Source organism: Heterodontus francisci, chromosome 5 (genome assembly GCF_036365525.1).
Source record: "Heterodontus francisci isolate sHetFra1 chromosome 5, sHetFra1.hap1, whole genome shotgun sequence".
In the NCBI taxonomy this organism is placed as follows: domain Eukaryota; kingdom Metazoa; phylum Chordata; class Chondrichthyes; order Heterodontiformes; family Heterodontidae; genus Heterodontus; species Heterodontus francisci.
The window spans coordinates 82,405,864-82,425,367 of record NC_090375.1 but is presented as its reverse complement, the minus strand read 5'-3'; the positions used below and the strand labels follow the sequence as shown (position 1 = coordinate 82,425,367).

The 19,504-nt window shown below is 47.3% G+C and overlaps 1 protein-coding gene across 1 annotated transcript in view; it reads left to right on the top strand.

The window, feature by feature from the left end:
• smchd1 (structural maintenance of chromosomes flexible hinge domain containing 1) overlaps window positions 1-19,504 on the top strand; it is a 268,185-nt gene that overhangs the window by 209,416 nt on the left and 39,265 nt on the right. The window contains exons 38-39 of the mRNA XM_068031705.1: window positions 11,321-11,453; window positions 12,516-12,635. Coding sequence (XP_067887806.1) covers window positions 11,321-11,453; window positions 12,516-12,635 — 253 coding nt within the window. The remainder of the gene's footprint in view (window positions 1-11,320; window positions 11,454-12,515; window positions 12,636-19,504) is intronic.

Here is a 19,504-nt window from a genome sequence, read left to right as displayed (position 1 = left end):
CTGCAATAACCTTTGATGGTTATAACCTTATCAAATACCCTCAGGAAATCTAAGTACAGTACATCCACCGGTTCCCCTTTATCCACAGTGCATGTTACTGCTTCAAAGAATTCCAATAAATTGGTTAAATGTAATTTCTCTTTCACCAAACCATGTTGACTCTGCCTGATTACCTTGAATCTTTCTAAGTGCTCTGCTATAACATCTTTAACAATTTTTTCTAACATTTTCCCTGTGACAGATGTTAAGCTAACTGGACTGTAATTTCCTGCTTTCTGTCTCCGCTCCCTTTTTGAATAAAGGAGTTACATTTGCTATTTTCCAATCTAATGGAACGTTTCCCGAATCTAGTGAATTTTGGAATATGAAGACCGATGCATCAACTACCCAATGGACACTTCCCTAAGGCCCTAGGATGAAGTCCATCAGGACCCAGGAACTTGTCAGTCCACAGTTTCAGCAATTTGCTCAATGCCACTTCCCTGCTGATTTGTAATTATCTTGAGTTCCTCCCTCCCTTCCATTTCCTGATTTATAGCTATTTCTGGGATGTTGCTTCTATCCTCTATGGTGAAGACCGATGCAAAATTCCTGTTCAATTCATCTGCCATCTCCTTATTTTCCATTATTAATTCCCCAGACTCACTTTCTATAGGACCAACACTTAATTTGTTAACTTTTCTTTTTTAAATATCTATAGAAACTCTTACTGTCTTTATATTTCTCACAAGCTTTCCCTTATACTCTAATTTTTCCCTCCAGTCTTTTAGTCCTTTTACCCTTTGTCATTCTTTGCTGCTTTTTATATTCTGCCCAATCTTCTGACCAGCCATCCATCTTTGCGCAATGATATGCTTTTCCTTTAAGTTTGATACTATCTTTAACTTCTTTAGTTAACCACAGATGGTGGGTCCTCCCCTTGGAATTTTTCTTTCTCGTTGGAATGTATCCATTCCACATATTCTGAAATATCCCCTTAAATGTCAGCCACTGCATCCCTATTGACCTATCCCTTAACCTACTTTGTCAGTTCATTTTTGCTAGCTCTGCTTTCATGTCCTCATAATTGCTCTTATTGAAGTTTAAAGTACTAGTCTTGGACCCACTCTTCTCTCCTTCAAACTGAATGTAAAATTCAATCATATTATGATTGCGGGTGCCTTCACTATGAGATCATTAATTAATCCAACTTGTTGCACAATACCAGGTCTAGTATAGCCTGCTCTCTGGTTGACTCCAGAACGTGCTCTAAGAAACTATACCAAAAACATTCTATGTACTCCTCATCTAGACTACCTTTGCCCATCTGATTTTTCCAATCTATATGTAGATTAAAATCCCCCATGATTATCACCATACCTTTCTGACAAGCACCCATTATTTCTTCCTTTATACCCCATCCTACCATGTGGTTACTGTTAAGGGGGCCTGTACACCACTCCTACAAGTGACTTCTTGCCTTTATTATTTCTCAACTCGACTCAAACTGCTTTTATACCCTGGTTTCCTGAACTTTGATCATCCCTCTCTATTGTGCTAATGCCATTGTTGATTAACAGAGCCACCCCTCCACCTTTTCCTAGCTTCCTGTCCTTCCTAAATGTCATGTACCTTTCAATAGTCAGGTCTCAATCTATGTCATCCTGCAGCCATGTCTCTATAATGGCTATCAGATCATATTTATGTCTATTTGTACTATCAGTTCATCTGTTTTGTTTCGAATGCTACGTGCATTCAGATACAGAGCTTTTAGTTTTGTCCTTTTATTATTTTTGTATCCTCGAGCCTTGTCAACTGACTTGCTCTTAGATTTGTACTCAGTCCCTTCCTGTCACAGTCTGTTTATCTTTTCCCATATTAATACCTTTATCTCTTGCCTTGAATCTACTCTTTGATTTACCACATCTTCCCACAGTTGTTTCTTTAAAGGCCTCGTTTGCTGACAATGCAGCCACTAAGTGGCACTGCACTGGCACATGCACAAATGCAGCCTGTTGAACTAAAATGTCACAGCAAGCGACGTTCAGCCAGCTGCCAGGACTAAAGATGGCGCTGCTCAAATAATCACACTATGGCAACGTAAACACATGGCAGCACACAATGGCCAGAGAGAACAGCTGGCTGGGGAATGGCCGGAGAGGGCAGGTGGGGGGAGGGGTGGTGGGGAATGGCCAGAGAGAGCGGGTGATGAGAATGGACGGAGAGGGGGCTGGGGAGGGGGGGAGAAATGGCCGGAGAGAGTGGGAGATCTGGAGGGGAGGGAGGGGAATTCTCCCCCATACCCCGCTCTCTCCCCGCTTCTCCCCCATACCCCGCTCTCTCCCCGCTTCTCCCCCACAACCCGCTCTCTCCCCTACTCCCGGCTTCTCCCCCACACCCTGCTCTCTCCCCGCTTCTCCCCATTCCCTGCTGTCTCCCCGCTTTTCCTCTATTCCCCACTTCTCCCCACACCCCGATCTCTCCCTGCTTCTCCCCCACACCCCGCTCTCTCCCTGCTTCTCCCCATTCCCTGCTGTCTCCCCGCTTTTCCTCTACTCCCCGCTTCTCCCCCACACCCCGACCTCTCCCTGCTTCTCCCCTACTCCCCGCTTCTCCCCTACTCCCCGCTCTCTCCCCCACACCGCGCTCTCTCCCCCACACCGCGCTCTCTCCCCCACACCGCGCTCTCTCCCCCACACCGCGCTCTCTCCCCCACACCGCGCTCTCTCCCCCACACCGCGCTCTCTCCCCCACACCGCGCTCTCTCCCCCACACCGCGCTCTCTCCCCCACACCGCGCTCTCTCCCCCACACCGCGCTCTCTCCCCCACACCGCGCTCTCTCCCCCACACCGCGCTCTCTCCCCCACACCGCGCTCTCTCCCCCACACCGCGCTCTCTCCCCCACACCGCGCTCTCTCCCCCACACCGCGCTCTCTCCCCCACACCGCGCTCTCTCCCCCACACCGCGCTCTCTCCCCCACACCGCGCTCTCTCCCCCACACCGCGCTCTCTCCCCCACACCGCGCTCTCTCCCCCACACCGCGCTCTCTCCCCCACACCGCGCTCTCTCCCCCACACCGCGCTCTCTCCCCCACACCGCGCTCTCTCCCCCACACCGCGCTCTCTCCCCCACACCGCGCTCTCTCCCCCACACCGCGCTCTCTCCCCCACACCGCGCTCTCTCCCCCACACCGCGCTCTCTCCCCCACACCGCGCTCTCTCCCCCACACCGCGCTCTCTCCCCCACACCGCGCTCTCTCCCCCACACCGCGCTCTCTCCCCCACACCGCGCTCTCTCCCCCACACCGCGCTCTCTCCCCCACACCGCGCTCTCTCCCCCACACCGCGCTCTCTCCCCACACCGCGCTCTCTCCCCCACACCGCGCTCTCTCCCCCACACCGCGCTCTCTCCCCCACACCGCGCTCTCTCCCCCACACCGCGCTCTCTCCCCCACACCGCGCTCTCTCCCCCACACCGCGCTCTCTCCCCCACACCGCGCTCTCTCCCCCACACCGCGCTCTCTCCCCCACACCGCGCTCTCTCCCCCACACCGCGCTCTCTCCCCCACACCGCGCTCTCTCCCCCACACCGCGCTCTCTCCCCCACACCGCGCTCTCTCCCCCACACCGCGCTCTCTCCCCCACACCGCGCTCTCTCCCCCACACCGCGCTCTCTCCCCCACACCGCGCTCTCTCCCCCACACCGCGCTCTCTCCCCCACACCGCGCTCTCTCCCCCACACCGCGCTCTCTCCCCCACACCGCGCTCTCTCCCCCACACCGCGCTCTCTCCCCCACACCGCGCTCTCTCCCCCACACCGCGCTCTCTCCCCCACACCGCGCTCTCTCCCCCACACCGCGCTCTCTCCCCACCCCGCGCTCTCTCCCCCACACCGCGCTCTCTCCCCCACACCGCGCGCTCTCCCCCACACCGCGCGCTCTCCCCCACACCGCGCTCTCTCCCCCACACCGCGCTCTCTCCCCCACACCGCGCTCTCTCCCCCACACCCCGCTCTCTCCCCCACACCCCGCTCTCTCCCCCACACCCCGCTCTCTCCCCCACACCCCGCTCTCTCCCCCACACCCCGCTCTCTCCCCCACACCCCGCTCTCTCCCCCACACCCCGCTCTCTCCCCCCACACCCCGCTCTCTCCCCCACACCCCGCTCTCTCCCCCACACCCCGCTCTCTCCCCCACACCCCGCTCTCTCCCCCACACCCCGCTCTCTCCCCACACCCCGCTCTCTCCCCCACACCCCGCTCTCTCCCCCACACCCCGCTCTCTCCCCCACACCCCGCTCTCTCCCCCACACCCCGCTCTCTCCCCCACACCCCGCTCTCTCCCCCACACCCCGCTCTCTCCCCCACACCCCGCTCTCTCCCCCACACCCCGCTCTCTCCCCCACACCCCGCTCTCTCCCCCACACCCCGCTCTCTCCCCCACACCCCGCTCTCTCCCCCACACCCCGCTCTCTCCCCCACACCCCGCTCTCTCCCCCACACCCCGCTCTCTCCCCCACACCCCGCTCTCTCCCCCACACCCCGCTCTCTCCCCCACACCCCGCTCTCTCCCCCACACCCCGCTCTCTCCCCCACACCCCGCTCTCTCCCCCACACCCCGCTCTCTCCCCCACACCCCGCTCTCTCCCCCACACCCCGCTCTCTCCCCCACACCCCGCTCTCTCCCCCACACCCCGCTCTCTCCCCCACACCCCGCTCTCTCCCCCACACCCCGCTCTCTCCCCCACACCCCGCTCTCTCCCCCACACCCCGCTCTCTCCCCCACACCCCGCTCTCTCCCCCACACCCCGCTCTCTCCCCCACACCCCGCTCTCTCCCCCACACCCCGCTCTCTCCCCCACACCCCGCTCTCTCCCCCACACCCCGCTCTCTCCCCCACACCCCGCTCTCTCCCCCACACCCCGCTCTCTCCCCCACACCCCGCTCTCTCCCCCACACCCCGCTCTCTCCCCCACACCCCGCTCTCTCCCCCACACCCCGCTCTCTCCCCCACACCCCGCTCTCTCCCCCACACCCCGCTCTCTCCCCCACACCCCGCTCTCTCCCCCACACCCCGCTCTCTCCCCCACACCCCGCTCTCTCCCCCACACCCCGCTCTCTCCCCCACACCCCGCTCTCTCCCCCACACCCCGCTCTCTCCCCCACACCCCGCTCTCTCCCCCACACCCCGCTCTCTCCCCACACCCCGCTCTCTCCCCACACCCCGCTCTCTCCCCCACACCCCGCTCTCTCCCCCACACCCCGCTCTCTCCCCCACACCCCGCTCTCTCCCCCACACCCCGCTCTCTCCCCCACACCCCGCTCTCTCCCCCACACCCCGCTCTCTCCCCCACACCCCGCTCTCTCCCCCACACCCCGCTCTCTCCCCCACACCCCGCTCTCTCCCCCACACCCCGCTCTCTCCCCCACACCCCGCTCTCTCCCCCACACCCCGCTCTCTCCCCCACACCCCGCTCTCTCCCCCACACCCCGCTCTCTCCCCCACACCCCGCTCTCTCCCCCACACCCCGCTCTCTCCCCCACACCCCGCTCTCTCCCCCACACCCCGCTCTCTCCCCCACACCCCGCTCTCTCCCCCACACCCCGCTCTCTCCCCCACACCCCGCTCTCTCCCCCACACCCCGCTCTCTCCCCCACACCCCGCTCTCTCCCCCACACCCCGCTCTCTCCCCCACACCCCGCTCTCTCCCCCACACCCCGCTCTCTCCCCCACACCCCGCTCTCTCCCCCACACCCCGCTCTCTCCCCCACACCCCGCTCTCTCCCCCACACCCCGCTCTCTCCCCCACACCCCGCTCTCTCCCCCACACCCGCTCTCTCCCCCACACCCCGCTCTCTCCCCCACACCCCGCTCTCTCCCCCACACCCCGCTCTCTCCCCCACACCCCGCTCTCTCCCCCACACCCCGCTCTCTCCCCCACACCCCGCTCTCTCCCCCACACCCCGCTCTCTCCCGCGTTATGCGATGACGTCATCTGTGCATGCGTGTACCTGTCTTGGCAATTTTGGCTATGATGTCATTCGCGCATGCGTCAATCGGTCCTGGCAATGCAGAACGCAGCGCACGCGCAGAGAGCAGGAGCCCGTTTGCGCATGTGCGCAGGTTGGCGCATTCAGATGACGTTCCTGCCGGCTGCGTTGTCAAGAATCACTTTGTTCTTTAAATGCATTCTGCCCTTGAGTACTTTGAAGGGATGGAAGGGGTTGGAGGGTAATTCAGATCTTGGACTGGAATATGGACTCTCAAAAGGTGTTTGACAAAGTACCACATAATAGTGTTGTTAGCAAAATTGAAGCCCAGGGGATTAAAAGGCAGTTGCAGTTTGGATACAAAGTTGGCTTCTTTGGCCTCCTTATCTCGGGAGACAATGGGTAAGCGCCTGGCTAAGGGATAGAAAACAGAGTACTGAGCATTTTTTTTTCCAGACTGGTTGGAAGTATGCAGTGACGTTCCCCAAATGTTGGTATGACAGCCATTAATTGGTTCAATATATATCAATGACCTGGACTTGAATATACAGGGCATAATTTCAAAAGGTTACAGATGATATGAAACTCGGAATGTAATCAATGAGGAGGATAGTACCAGGCTTCATGAAGACATAGACTAATGAAATGGGTAGCCATATAACGGGTGAAATTTAACGCAGAAAAGTGTGAAGTATTCCATTTTGGTAGGAAGAATGAGGAGGGACAATATGAACTAAGTGGTACAATTTTAAAGGGGGTGCAGAATCAGAGAGACCTGGGGTGTACATACACAAATCTTTGAAAGTGACAGGACAAGTTCAGAATGCTGTTTCAAGGAAAAAAAGTATAGCATCCTTGGCTTTATTAATAGGAGCTAGAGTACAAAAGCAAAGTTATACTAAGCCTTTCTAAAACACTGTGGTTAAGCCTGGGTTATTGTGTTCAATTCTGGGCACCACACTAGGTTGCTAAGGCATTAGAGAGAATGCAGAAGAGATTTGCTGGAAAGGTACCAGGACTATGGGACTACAGTGATGTGAGTCTAGAGAAGCTGTGTTTATTCTCCTTGGAGCAGAGAAACATAAGTTTTATAGAGGTATTCAAAATTATGAATGGTTTTGATAGGGTAGGTAAGGAGAAACTTTCTAATAGAGCAGTCGGTAACCTGAGGGCACAGATTTGCATGACTGGCAAAAGAATAGGAGGCAGTCCCATATGCGCAGGTTAAAGAAAGCCAGCATGGATTTCTTAAGGGAAAATAATGTTTAACTAACTTGCTGGAGTTTTTTGAGGAGGTGACAGAGAGGGTTGATGAGCGCAATGCAGTTGATGTGGTATACATGGACTTTCAAAAGGCATTTGATCAGGTGCCACATCAAAGCTTACTACACAAAATAAGAGCTCATGGTGTAGCGCATTAAATATTAGAATAGGTAGAGGATTGATTAGCTAACAGGAGCAGAGAGTAGGGATAAATGGGTTGTTTTCAGGTTGGCAAGCTGTAACTAGTGGAGTGCCACAGGGATCAATGCTGGGGCCTCAACGATTTACAATCTATATCAATGATTTGGATGACGGGACCAAATGTATGGTTGCTAAATTTGTTGATGACACAAAGATAGGTAGTAGAGCAAGCTATGAAGAGGACATAGAGTCTGCAAAGGGATATAGGTAGTTTAAGTGAGTGGGAAAAAATTTGGCGGATGGAGTATAATGTAGGAAAATGTGAATTTGTCCACTTGGGAAGGAAGAATAGGAAAGCACTATATTTGGGGTCTCCCATTTAAGGCGGAGATGAGAAAATTTTCTGAGGGTCGTTAGTCTGTGGAATTCTGTTCCCTCAAGAGCAGTGGAGGCAGGGCCATTGAATAGTTTTAAGGCTGAGTTAGATAGAGTCTTGATTGACCAGGAAGTAAAAGGTTATAGCAGGAAAGTAGAGTTGAGGCTGCAATCAGATCAGCTATGATTTTATCAAATGGCGGAGCAGGCTTGAGGAGCCAAGTGGCCTACTTCTGCTCCTAATTCGTATGTTGGGGTTGTTGGAACCTGGAATGCTTTGTTTTTTAAAAGTCATAGATTTCCTTTTCTTCCTTTGGAAAAACATTTCATCTCAATGGCCCATAAAGATTTAAAAACTCAACATGTTGACAATTGATAATTATTTGCTTTATTGTGCTTATTATGGCACCTTTTACAGGTTCAAAGGCCTACAGTGCTTAACACAATATAAAAGTCCTGCATGATGTTTAATTTTCATGCACTAAATTAGTAAGAATGTTACTTTGTCTGCCTACAAGCTTTTGGATGAGATGTTAAATCAATTGGTATACATTGTATTTATTTATTCCAATTTTCCAGCTTCAGTTTGTCTGCCCTATCCGGTGGATGTAACACAAAATGCCATTGCATGATTTGAAGACCAGGGAGTTCTCCTGTGTCCTGGCCAACACTTGTTCCTCAATCAGCATAATTACAACAGTTTGATTGGTCAATTATCCCATTACTGTATTCTTGCTGCATGCATTGGCTGCTGCATTTCCCCACATCACAAAAATAACAATTCCAAAGTGCTCTATTGACTAAGTACCTCTCAACCGTGGAGTCAATGTACATGTGTTTTTATACTATATGAAATTGTAGAAAAATATTTGGTTGGCTGAATCAGCCATCTTAGATGAAGTAATCCAGCTTGGACCTTTTATGAAATTTTCATTTAATTTTAAATGCCTATGTGGGATTTTTATGTTTTTTCCCTTTTTTCATATAACAACACCCATTGGAACTCTTTCCTGCTGAACAAAATTCTGCTTGAACCCAAAGGAGCCTTCAAGAGTACTTTATTGGCAATCTGCCTGGTAATGAAACAAAAATATAAAATGGAAACTACACTTTATCTCCACAGAGCACAATTAATATTTAATGAGCCAACTCCTTTACAGTGTACATTATTTAAATTCTAACAAAAATAATGTATGATAGAACAGTAAGATGAATGCCAGTTGTCATGCATGGAAAGAACTATGATGAAATAAACAATGAAATGGAAGAATTATGAATTTTAAAAAGTCAACTACTAAACAAATTCACAAGGGCATGGACGCTTATACACAGCAAATCTAGAGTAGAGGTAATGTGACCCCTCCTGTACTGGAAATCCACAAACTCTTCTGCAAGGACAAGACACGTTAACCTCGTCTGAAACGGGGAGAACTCCTTTGAAATTGAAAGGAGCTATTGCATGTTAATGACTCTGATCAACGTGAATGGATAAACAGAGGATGCAGGAGACAATATGGCTTATAGCCAAACCAAGATGAAAAGTTGGAAAGCAGCAACATCATAACAGAGCGGGGGAGATGGTGGCATAGTAGTAATGTCACTGAACTCGTAATCCAGAGGCCCCTGCTAATACCCACCACAGAAGCTGGTGGAATTTAAATTCAATTGATTAATAAAAATCTGGAATTGAAAGCTAGCCTCAGTGATGATGCTATGAAAACTATCGCTGATTGTCGTAAGACCCCATCTGGTTCACTCATGTCCTTTAAGGAAGGAAATCAGCCGTCCTTACCTGGTCTGGCCCATGTGACTCCAGACACACAGCAATGTGGTTGATTCTTAACTGGCCTCTGAAATGGCCTAGCAAGCCACTTGTCAAGTTGTCAATGGCAATTACGGATGGCAATAAATGCTGGCCTTGCCAATGACACCCACATCCCGTGACTTGGCCCATTGTGTGATCGCAACAGGGGAGAGGGCCATGCATCTTCTAACAGAAGCTGAGAGATTTTTACCTTAAAAGGTAGCTCTCTAGAGAGAGGGCAGATCAAGCCAAGCTCACAGCCTGTCAGAAGGACCCAGTGGAAAGAGAAGAACCCTGCTGACCAAGAACAACCATCACAGCAGAGACATCACAAAGTGACTGAGATGAACCATCTGTGAAGGTAACAAACTACATACCGCTAGCTTTGGGCTCTGTTGCAACCACCAGAGCTCTGCAATACCTCCGTAAATTCAAGACTGCGAATAATCAGGTCTGCAACATTATACGAAAAGACTTTTCCTCCCGAGAAGACTCAGTAATTTTCCGTAAACCACAGACATTACCTCGCTTGGGACTCTTTCCCTTTACTCTCTATTTTTGTGTATGTATGCGTGGGTGAACGTGTGTAAGGTTGCGATAATTTTGGGATTTGTTTAAAAATAAAGTTTCATTTGTCTGTTTGACCCTAAAGGCACTCAAGCTAAAGCATTATTTGAACAAAACACGATTGCAGTCGGTTAAAAGATGAACAGTGGGAACCACCCAAACCCCTTACCACCTGTCTGTAACACCATGAAATATTTATTCTACTTGCACTTTAAAATCTGAATTTCAGCTTTTAATTACATTCCTTTTATCTACAAGGAGCAATACCTCATAAAGAGTAGGATGTTTCTGTCCAACATGCTGAACTCAACCAGTTCTACTAAAACAGATTAATCAGACATTTGATGCTTTTGGGATTGTAATCTTCTGAGGGCATGATAGGATGCTAGATAAGTGCAAATTCTTCAATACCACCTGAGAAAAGAAGCTTAGTGTTTTAAGTATACATTTTTGCCAGTCATACTTAGTGCATATCTGAAACCTTAGTTAATGTGTGTAACTAAAATTAGTATTACGTAGTGTTTAGCATACAGATTTCAAATGGGAGGATTTTAAGTATTGTCCAAGTTTTTTGGAAAAAATTCTTTCAATAATTAATGCAGTTGCATATGGAATTTGGTGTAGCAAATAATTTTACAAAATCTGATATTCTGCATCCTGTTCAATCATTACTGTAAATGCCTGATGAATAATTTTGTCGTCAGTGGTCAAGACCAGTACTTTAGGATTGATAAATGAATACTATCGTGCATTATTCATTCAGTTTGTATACACTGCATTTGTTCTGATTTTCCAGCTTCAGGTTGTACAAGCAAATAGTATTTATTAAAAGCTTGGTATAGACAAGTATTCAAAGAAGTTCGTGATAGTGCCTTACTGTAACTTTGAACTGAGGCTTGTAAGGCAAACATGAACGGGTATTATAGATAAAACCAATATGATTTTTCTTTGCAGGCCAAATGTTTCAATCTAGTCAATGGAACTATTAGAAATGAGCATATTCATTTTTGAAATAAACTGATCATCCTAAATCTTCAGATAATGTCAAATCGTGTATTTCTTTGACTCTTTTGCAATCAAAGTTTATTTGGTCAAAAAATATCTGGTACATCAGTATAAAATAATTTTCTACCATACCTACTCCTGTAATTCAATTATTTGCTAATCTTTGAAACCTGATTTTTCTTTCCTCTTTTAATAGAACTTGGTGCTGGTAGAAAACAGTCCTGGAAGAGACAGTACTGAATATATGCTGGTTTTTGAACTGACCATTTCAAAACCGAGCAAGAGGAATCCTTTGCCTCCATACATTTTATCTTTTATGTTTTATAACGGTAAGTTTAACAGCAACCTACTTATGTTTGTTTAATTACCTAGTGGAACTTGGAATTTTGTGGCTTCTTTAATGGATGTGCAAATCTTCCAGCCTACTGTTTACCTGATCAAACATATTTGAGGTTGCCTTTTGTCATATCAGAGCCAGAAAAATAAGCAATGTGAGTATGGAGTCGTGAATGGACAAATTATACCATACAATGTGATCTTGAACAATAGATCACAGGAAGGTTCCAATCACTTGTGCTGAACCAGCTGATCTTGGCTATAGTAGTGATGGACATAAAGGAAATGGCTAATTTAAAATTTGAGTTTTTAAAAAAAATTACAACAATAGAAATATGTTTTTGGTCATGGTTTTGTCAGCGGTAACCTAGTTTATTATTTTGAAAACTGGAATGGGCTAAAATTTTGCCTGCTAAATTATCTTCTATTTACAGGATTTATTACATAATTTACCTAAACTATTGGAAAGGCACTTCTAAAGTACTAAATCATCTTTGTCCACTAAAGTTTTTAAGGACTTTAAAAAATATTGGAAGTTGAGCTTAGGGAAAGAAAAACTTAGTTTTGCTTATAGTTTAGCACAACTCCTAAAGAAAAACTAAACTAATTCTGATATAAAATAAAAGCAAAATACTGCGGATGCTGGAAATCTGAAATAAAAACAGAAAGTGCTGGAAAAACTCAGCAAGTCTGGCAGCATCTGTGGAGAGAGAAGCAGAGTTAATGTTTCAAGTCTGTGACCTTTCATCAGAACAGTATTTTGCTTTTAATCTAAATCTAAATGGTATTATTTAAAGAGGAACTTAGTTACTTGAGATAATTCTTGAGCCTCAAATGGTGAAAAGTCCAGTTTAGTCAAAAATTAATTGACAGTGGGGGTCCTGGCTTGTGTTCTTGCAATGCCCACATTCTAATTGGTTCACAGAATCAGCAGTTTGAAAAGTCTGATACAAAATTGAGAAACATAATCGTTTTGACCAAAAATTAATGTACTGTTCCTCATTGTAATCAGATACAATTTTGAATATATAAATGGGTGATCTTTTTGTTCACAGATTTTAAGAAACAGCAGCAGATGACAACCTTGACAAAAGAGAAGGACCAACTGTCCCAATCCATAGTTGCGTACAGGAGTTTGTTTGATACCACCAACCAACTAATCAGTGAAATGAAGTGTAAGCCACAATATGAATACATTTATATTTATGCCATCCATAAATTTGCAGAATTTCCTTTCTATCTTTAATTGGAAAATAAGTACTGCAGGGTTGATCATTGGATGTGGAAATACAGTAGTAACTGAAGGTCAGTGAAATCGCTTCCAAATGGTAAAGAGATTTAGTAACTAATAATGAGAACACTTCCAACAGTTCAAATAATTATCTTTTTTATTCTGTTTCAAATGAGAATGTATTACAGTATTACAAATGTGAAATATGCTTTGTTTGCTCCACCACTGGTGGCTCTGCCTTCAGTTCCTAGACCCCAAGCTCTGGAATACACTCCCTACACCTCTCCGCCTCTCCATCTCACTTTCCTCCTTTAAGACACTCCTTAAAACCTAATTCTTTGACCATGCTTTTGGTCATCTGACCTGATGTCTCCTTTTGTGGCTCAGTTTTATAATGCTACTGTGAAGTGCATTATGAGTAGTTGTTTCTCTTCTGCTAAAGTTGCCCTACTACCTTTTTTCAACAGTGACTTCCATGTCTTGGAAGTACCCCAAAAATGAGATAATGGACCTGTTGTCCCAAGGTCACGGTTTCCTATGGCAGAATTGGTATTAATCTTTCACTCCTTAACAGAAAAGTTTGATTAACATTTTAGGTATAACCGTTCACTAGAAGGATTAGCCTGGATTTTACAGTCAGCAGTGAAGCAACGCCACTGACCTTGAAGATAGCTGCCCATGAAGATCTAGTGATCTCTGGGGTGTAATTTCCCCTTTCCCAATGTTCGTTTGAATCTGGCGCCAAGTTAAGAGGATCTCCAGACATCCAGCAACAGCAGGGTTAGAGAGGTTGTTTGGCATACAAATTTCATAATTAGCTATTAAAAACCAGTTACACCTCATTCAATAAAGTATACATTTTTCAAAAGTGGAAGTTCTCGTCAGTTCAGTGATTTCTAACTCCAGTTTATAATTATTTTGACAAGCAGAATAATATGCAGCAACAGATATTGAACACAATATTTAAACAATAAAATAGAATGAGTCCACAAGAGATAGTGCAAGCCTTTGTAGGCATATAATTCTTATACTCGCTCCTGAGCAAACTCTTGAAATACAATCTCAGATGATTGGAAAGAAGTTTGAAATTGAGACCCTATTATCTTACCTTAGCAGTGAGTTAAATCATCATCGGACTGTCGTTGGGGTTCCTTTCACTGTTATATACAACTCTGTTTGAACATTGTACTTAATTCTGGGCTATTCTTTTGGTATTAATACTTCTGAAACTGGCTTGCCTTTTGCTCTGGAGAAATAGCCAGCAAGTTTTAACCTTCTATGTTTTGCAAGTTGAATAAGAAACTGAAAACCATTTCTCTGTTGCAAAAGCGGGCTGCTTCGATCAAACAATTTCTTCTGCATACGTATGCTATGGCAATGAAAGCATTAAGGTGTAGACTCCAGTTTCCTGTATGAGGCATGCCCAACAGAGGTATTGATGCAAAGAAAACTGGTCCTAATTGACCACAAAGAATGACCCAGATTTAGCAGTCGGCCGCAAAGCGATGGCATTTGCCGCTGACCTTGAAGAAAGCTGCCCACAAAGATCTAACGATCACCATGGCTTGATTTCACATTTCATCCTTTAATTTGGATCTCATACCAAGTCAATGGGGTCTCCAGGCATCTAGCAACAGTGGTGTCATCAGCAAGGTAAGCAGCCAGTCACATTGAAGAATTCTCACAGATGACAAACCAGAAAGTAAAATGCACCGGTTATTCTTCACTTCTTAAAAAATTTTACAGAGAGCAAAATAAAGATTGGTATATTCATATGAGAAGCTGAAATATCAAACTTCAAAATAATCTCTATTAGACGAGAGGATTTTTATTAGAATGGGGAAATTTAACATTATACATATGAAATTAGTTTTCCAGGTTTGCAGAGGTAGTTCAGCAATAGTTATAACTTAATACGCTGTTCAAAAATCCAGATACACCTCATTAACGAGGCATAACTTTTTGGGGTGTTTCCAACAGCAACATGGGTTGAGAATAGTTGGGTGCTGTATGGCCGGCACTGACACGATGGGCCGAAGGGCCTGTTTCTGTGCTGTATAACTCAATGACTCTATTACAACATAAAAGGGGAAGTTCTCATCAGTTTAGTGATTTGTAAAGATTGCCATCTGTGGGGATTTCAACTACACACCCAGGGAGGAGCAGGGAACTGACAACTTCTGGATTTCCACGTTTAGCTGCACATGTGCAGACCCTAGAATTTGCTATCAGTTTCACAGGGTAATGACAGCAAATGCTTGACAGTTTTGCCGTCATTGCATCCACAAATTTCGGGCCATTATCTCTGCACATAGTGATCTATTGTTGAACAATTTTCCCAGCTGTACAGCTGCCTGAAACCATGTTTAAATTAGATTCAGATGCAGAAAATGCTGGAAATCATAATGGATTATTCAGCATCTGTTGGGAGAGCAGGCAGTTTAACATTTTCATTCTAGATCCTCTACAAAACAAAAATAAGAGACAGATATATTAATATAATCAAAAACAGGGGATTGAAGTCCTGTGAAAATGGGTGAGCTAGAAAACCCAGGGATTGAGTCCATCCAACTGCTCACCACCTCTGGTCCAGTACACCTACTCAGCATCTATGCTCCAACACTCTGTTCCCCACCTGAAGATAAAGACCAGTTATACGGGGAACTCCATAATATCATTAGTAGCATCCCCAATACCGAACATCTGTTCCTGCTGGGGGACTTTAATGCCAGGGTTGGGGAAGACCATGACTCATGGCCCTCCCGCCTTGGGCGCTATGGCATTCAAAGGATGAATGAGAATGGACAGAGACTGCTGGAGTTGTGTACCTATCATAACCTCTGCATCACCAACTCGTTCTTTCACACTAAACCCTGTCACCAGGTTTCTTGGAGGCACCCAAGATCATGTCGTTGGCACCAGCTGGACCTCATCGTCACAAGGCGAGCCTTCTTAAACTGTGTTCAAATCACACACAGCTTCCACAGTGTGGACTGCAACACTGACCACTCCCTGGTGTGCAGCAAGGTTAGACTCAAACCAAAGAAGCTGCATCACTCCAAGCAGAAGGGCCACCCGCGCATCAACACGAGCTGAATTTCTTAACCACAGCCGTTATAAAAATTTCTAAATTCACTTGAAAAAGCCCTTCAAAACGCTCCCACAGGGGATGCAGAGACCAAGTGGGCCCACATCAGAGACTCCATCTATGAGTCAGCCATGACCACCTATGGCAAACGTGTGAAGCGGAATGCAGACTGTTTTCAATCTCATTTTGAAGAGCTGGAACCTGTCATAGCCGCTAATCGCATTGCGCTGCTGAACTACAAAAAAGCCCCCAGTGAGTTAACGTCTGTAGCACTTAAAACAGCCAGAAGCACTGCACAAAGAACAGCCAGGTGCTGCGCAAATGACTACTCGCAACACCTGTGCAGTCATATTCAGCTGGCCTCAGACACCGGAAACATTGGAGGAATGCTATGATGGCATTAAGAGAGCTTTTGGGCCAACCATCAAGAAGACCGCCCCCCCTCAAATCTAAATCAGGGGACACAATCACTGACCAACGCAAGCAAATGGACTGCTGGGTTGAGCACTACCTAGAACTGTACTCCAGAGAGAATGTTGTCACTGAGACCACCCTCAATGCAGCCCAGTCTCTGCCAGTCATGGATGAGCTGGACGTACAGCCAACAAAATCGTAACTCAGTGATGCCGTTGATTCTCTAGCCAGCGGAAAAGCCCCTGGGAAGGACGGCATTACCCCTGAAATAATCAAGAGTACTAAGCCTGCCATACTCTCAGTACTCTACGAACTGCTTTGCCTGTGCTGGGACGAGGGAGCAGTACCACAGGACATGCGCGATGCCAATATCATCACCCTCTATAAAAACAAAAGTGACCGCGGTGACTGCAACAACGACCGTGGAATCTCCCTGCTCAGCATAGTGGGGAAAGTCTTCGCTCAAGTTGCTTCAAACAGGCTCCAGAAGCTGGCCGAGCGTGTCTACCCTGAGGCACAGTGTGGCTTTCGAGCAGAGAGATCGACCACTGACATGCTGTTCTCCCTTCGTCAGCTACAGGAGAAATGCCGCGAACAACAGATGCCCCTCTACGTTGCTTTCATTGATCTCACCAAAGCCTTTGACCTCTTCAGCAGACGTGGTCTCTTAAGGCTACTAAAAAAGATCGGATGTCCACCAAAGCTACTAAGTATCATCACCTCATTCCATGACAATATGAAAGGCACAATTCAACATAGCGGCACCTCATCAGACCCCTTTCCTATCCTGAGTGGCGTGAAACAGGGCTGTGTTCTTGCACCTACACTGTTTGGAATTTTCTTCTCCCTGCTGCTCTGACATGCGTTCAAGTCTTCAGAAGAAGGAATTTTTCTCCACACAAGATCAAGTGGCAGGTTGTTCAACCTTGCCCGCCTAAGAGCGAAGTCCAAAGTACGGAAAGTCTTCATCAGGGAACTCCTCTTTGCTGACGATGCTGCATTAACATCTCACACTGAAGAGTGTTTGCAGAGTCTCATCGACAGATTTGCGGCTGCCTGCAACGAATTTGGCCTAACCACCAGCCTCAAGAAAACTAACATCATGGGACAGGATGCCAGAAATACTCCATCCATCAATATTGGCGACCACGCTCTGGAAGTGGTTCAAGAGTTCACCTACCTAGGCTCAACTATCACCAGTAACCTGTCTCTCAATACAGAAATCAACAAGCGCATGGGAAAGGCTTCCACTGCTATGTCCAGACTGGCCAAGAGAGTGTGGGAAAATGGCGCACTGACACGGAACGCAAAAGTCCGAGTGTATCAAGCGTGTGTCCTCAGTACCTTGCTCTAAGGCAGTGAGGCCTGGGCAACGTATGTCAGCCAAGAGCGACGTCTCAATTTATTCCATCTTCGCTGCCTCCGGAGAATCCTTGGCATCAGGTGGCAGGACTGCATCTCCAACACAGTAGTCCTCGAGGCGGCCAGCATCCCCAGCTTATGCACACTACTGAGTCAGCGGTGCTTGAGATGGCTTGACCATGTGAGCCGCATGGAAGATGGCAGGATCCCCAAAGACACATTGTACAGCGAGCTCGCCACTGGTATCAGACCTACCAGCCGTCCATGTCTTCACTTTAAAGACGTCTGCAAACGCGACATGAAGTCCTGTAACATTGATTACAAGTCGTGGGAGTCAGTTGCCAGCGATCGCCAGAGCTGGCGGGCAGCCATAAAGGTGGGGCTAAATTGCCGCTAGTATAGGTAGGTGGTAGGGAAATATAGGGACAGGTGGGGATGTTTTAGGAATATGGAATTAGTGTAGGATTAGTATAGATGGGTGGTTGATGGTCGGCACGGACTCGGTGGGCTGAAGGGCCTGTTTCAGTGCTGTATCTCTAAACTAAACTAAACTATTAAATGCAAAAAAAAAGAAAGGAAGTCTTGTATGTAAATATCACCTTTCACAACCTCAGGATATCCCAAAGTACTTTGCAGCCAATGAAGTATTCTGAAATGTAGTATCAGAAGCATAGCAGCCAATTTGCATACAGGCTGCTCAGCACCACCTTCTCCAGGGCAATTAGGGCTGGCAACAAATGCTGTCCTTGTCAGCATCTGTTCCCCTAACTATTGAATCCCCTTTGACTGTTGCTATTCCGATCTTCCTCCTGCCCTCAACCCTGAGCCAGTCATGGTGCTGTGGACTCGGCTCTGGCTGCACACCTTAGAGAAACCATCATACTCATCAGTATTCAGAATGGAATACTGGTTGGAGAGTGAGATGTATTCAAGGGACGCGTGCACTACCTGCCTAGTTCTCCTTGACTGCCTGGCGGTTACCCATTCCCTCTTTGCCTGCGTACCCTTAAGTGGCGGGTTGACTATCTCGATACATGTGCTATCCATGAAGCTCTCAGCCTCCTGAATTTACCACAGTGATGCCACTTGCTGCTCAAGTTCCGAAGCTCGGATCTCAGGCTGCTGCACCTGACAATACTTCCTGCACTTTATGGTTGTCCAGGATGCACACTCCACAAGACCAAGCTGCCCTGCCAAGCCTCTAATTATTTGACTATTAAACTTGCAACTTAAATAAAGACTCACCAGCTGCCCAACACAAGAACTAGAAGTAGGAGTAGACCATATGGCCCGTCGAGCCTTCTCCACCATTTAATACGATCATGGCTGATCTTGGGCTTCAATTCCACTTTCCCACATGCTCCCCATATCCCTTGATTCTCTGAGAGACCAAAAATTTGTTTATCCCAGCCTTAAATGTATGCGACGATGGAGTATCAACAACTCTGGGGTAGAGAATTCCAAAGGTTGACAACGGTTTGAGTGAAGTAATTTCTGCTCATCTCATGCCTAAATGATCGGCCCCATATCCTGAGATTGCCCCATGTTTTAGATTCCCTGACCAGCGCAAACAATATCTCAGCGCCTACTCTATCAAGCCTCTTGAGAATCCTGTATGTTTCAATGAGATAGCCTCTCATTCTTCTGAACTCCAGAGAATATAGGCCCAATTTACTCAGCCTCTCTTCATAGGACAACTGTCTCATCCCAGGGACCAATGTAGTGAACCTTCACTGTACCATCTCCAAAGCAAGCACTTCCTTCCTTAAATATGGAGACCAAAACTGCACATAGTATTCCAGATGTGGTCTCACCAAAACCCTGTACAATTGATCTTTACTCCTGTACTCCAATCGCCTTGCAATAAAGACCAACTTGCCATTTGAATTAGAATTTAGAATTAGAATTAGAATATTACAGCGCAGTACAGGCCCTTCGGCCCTCGATGT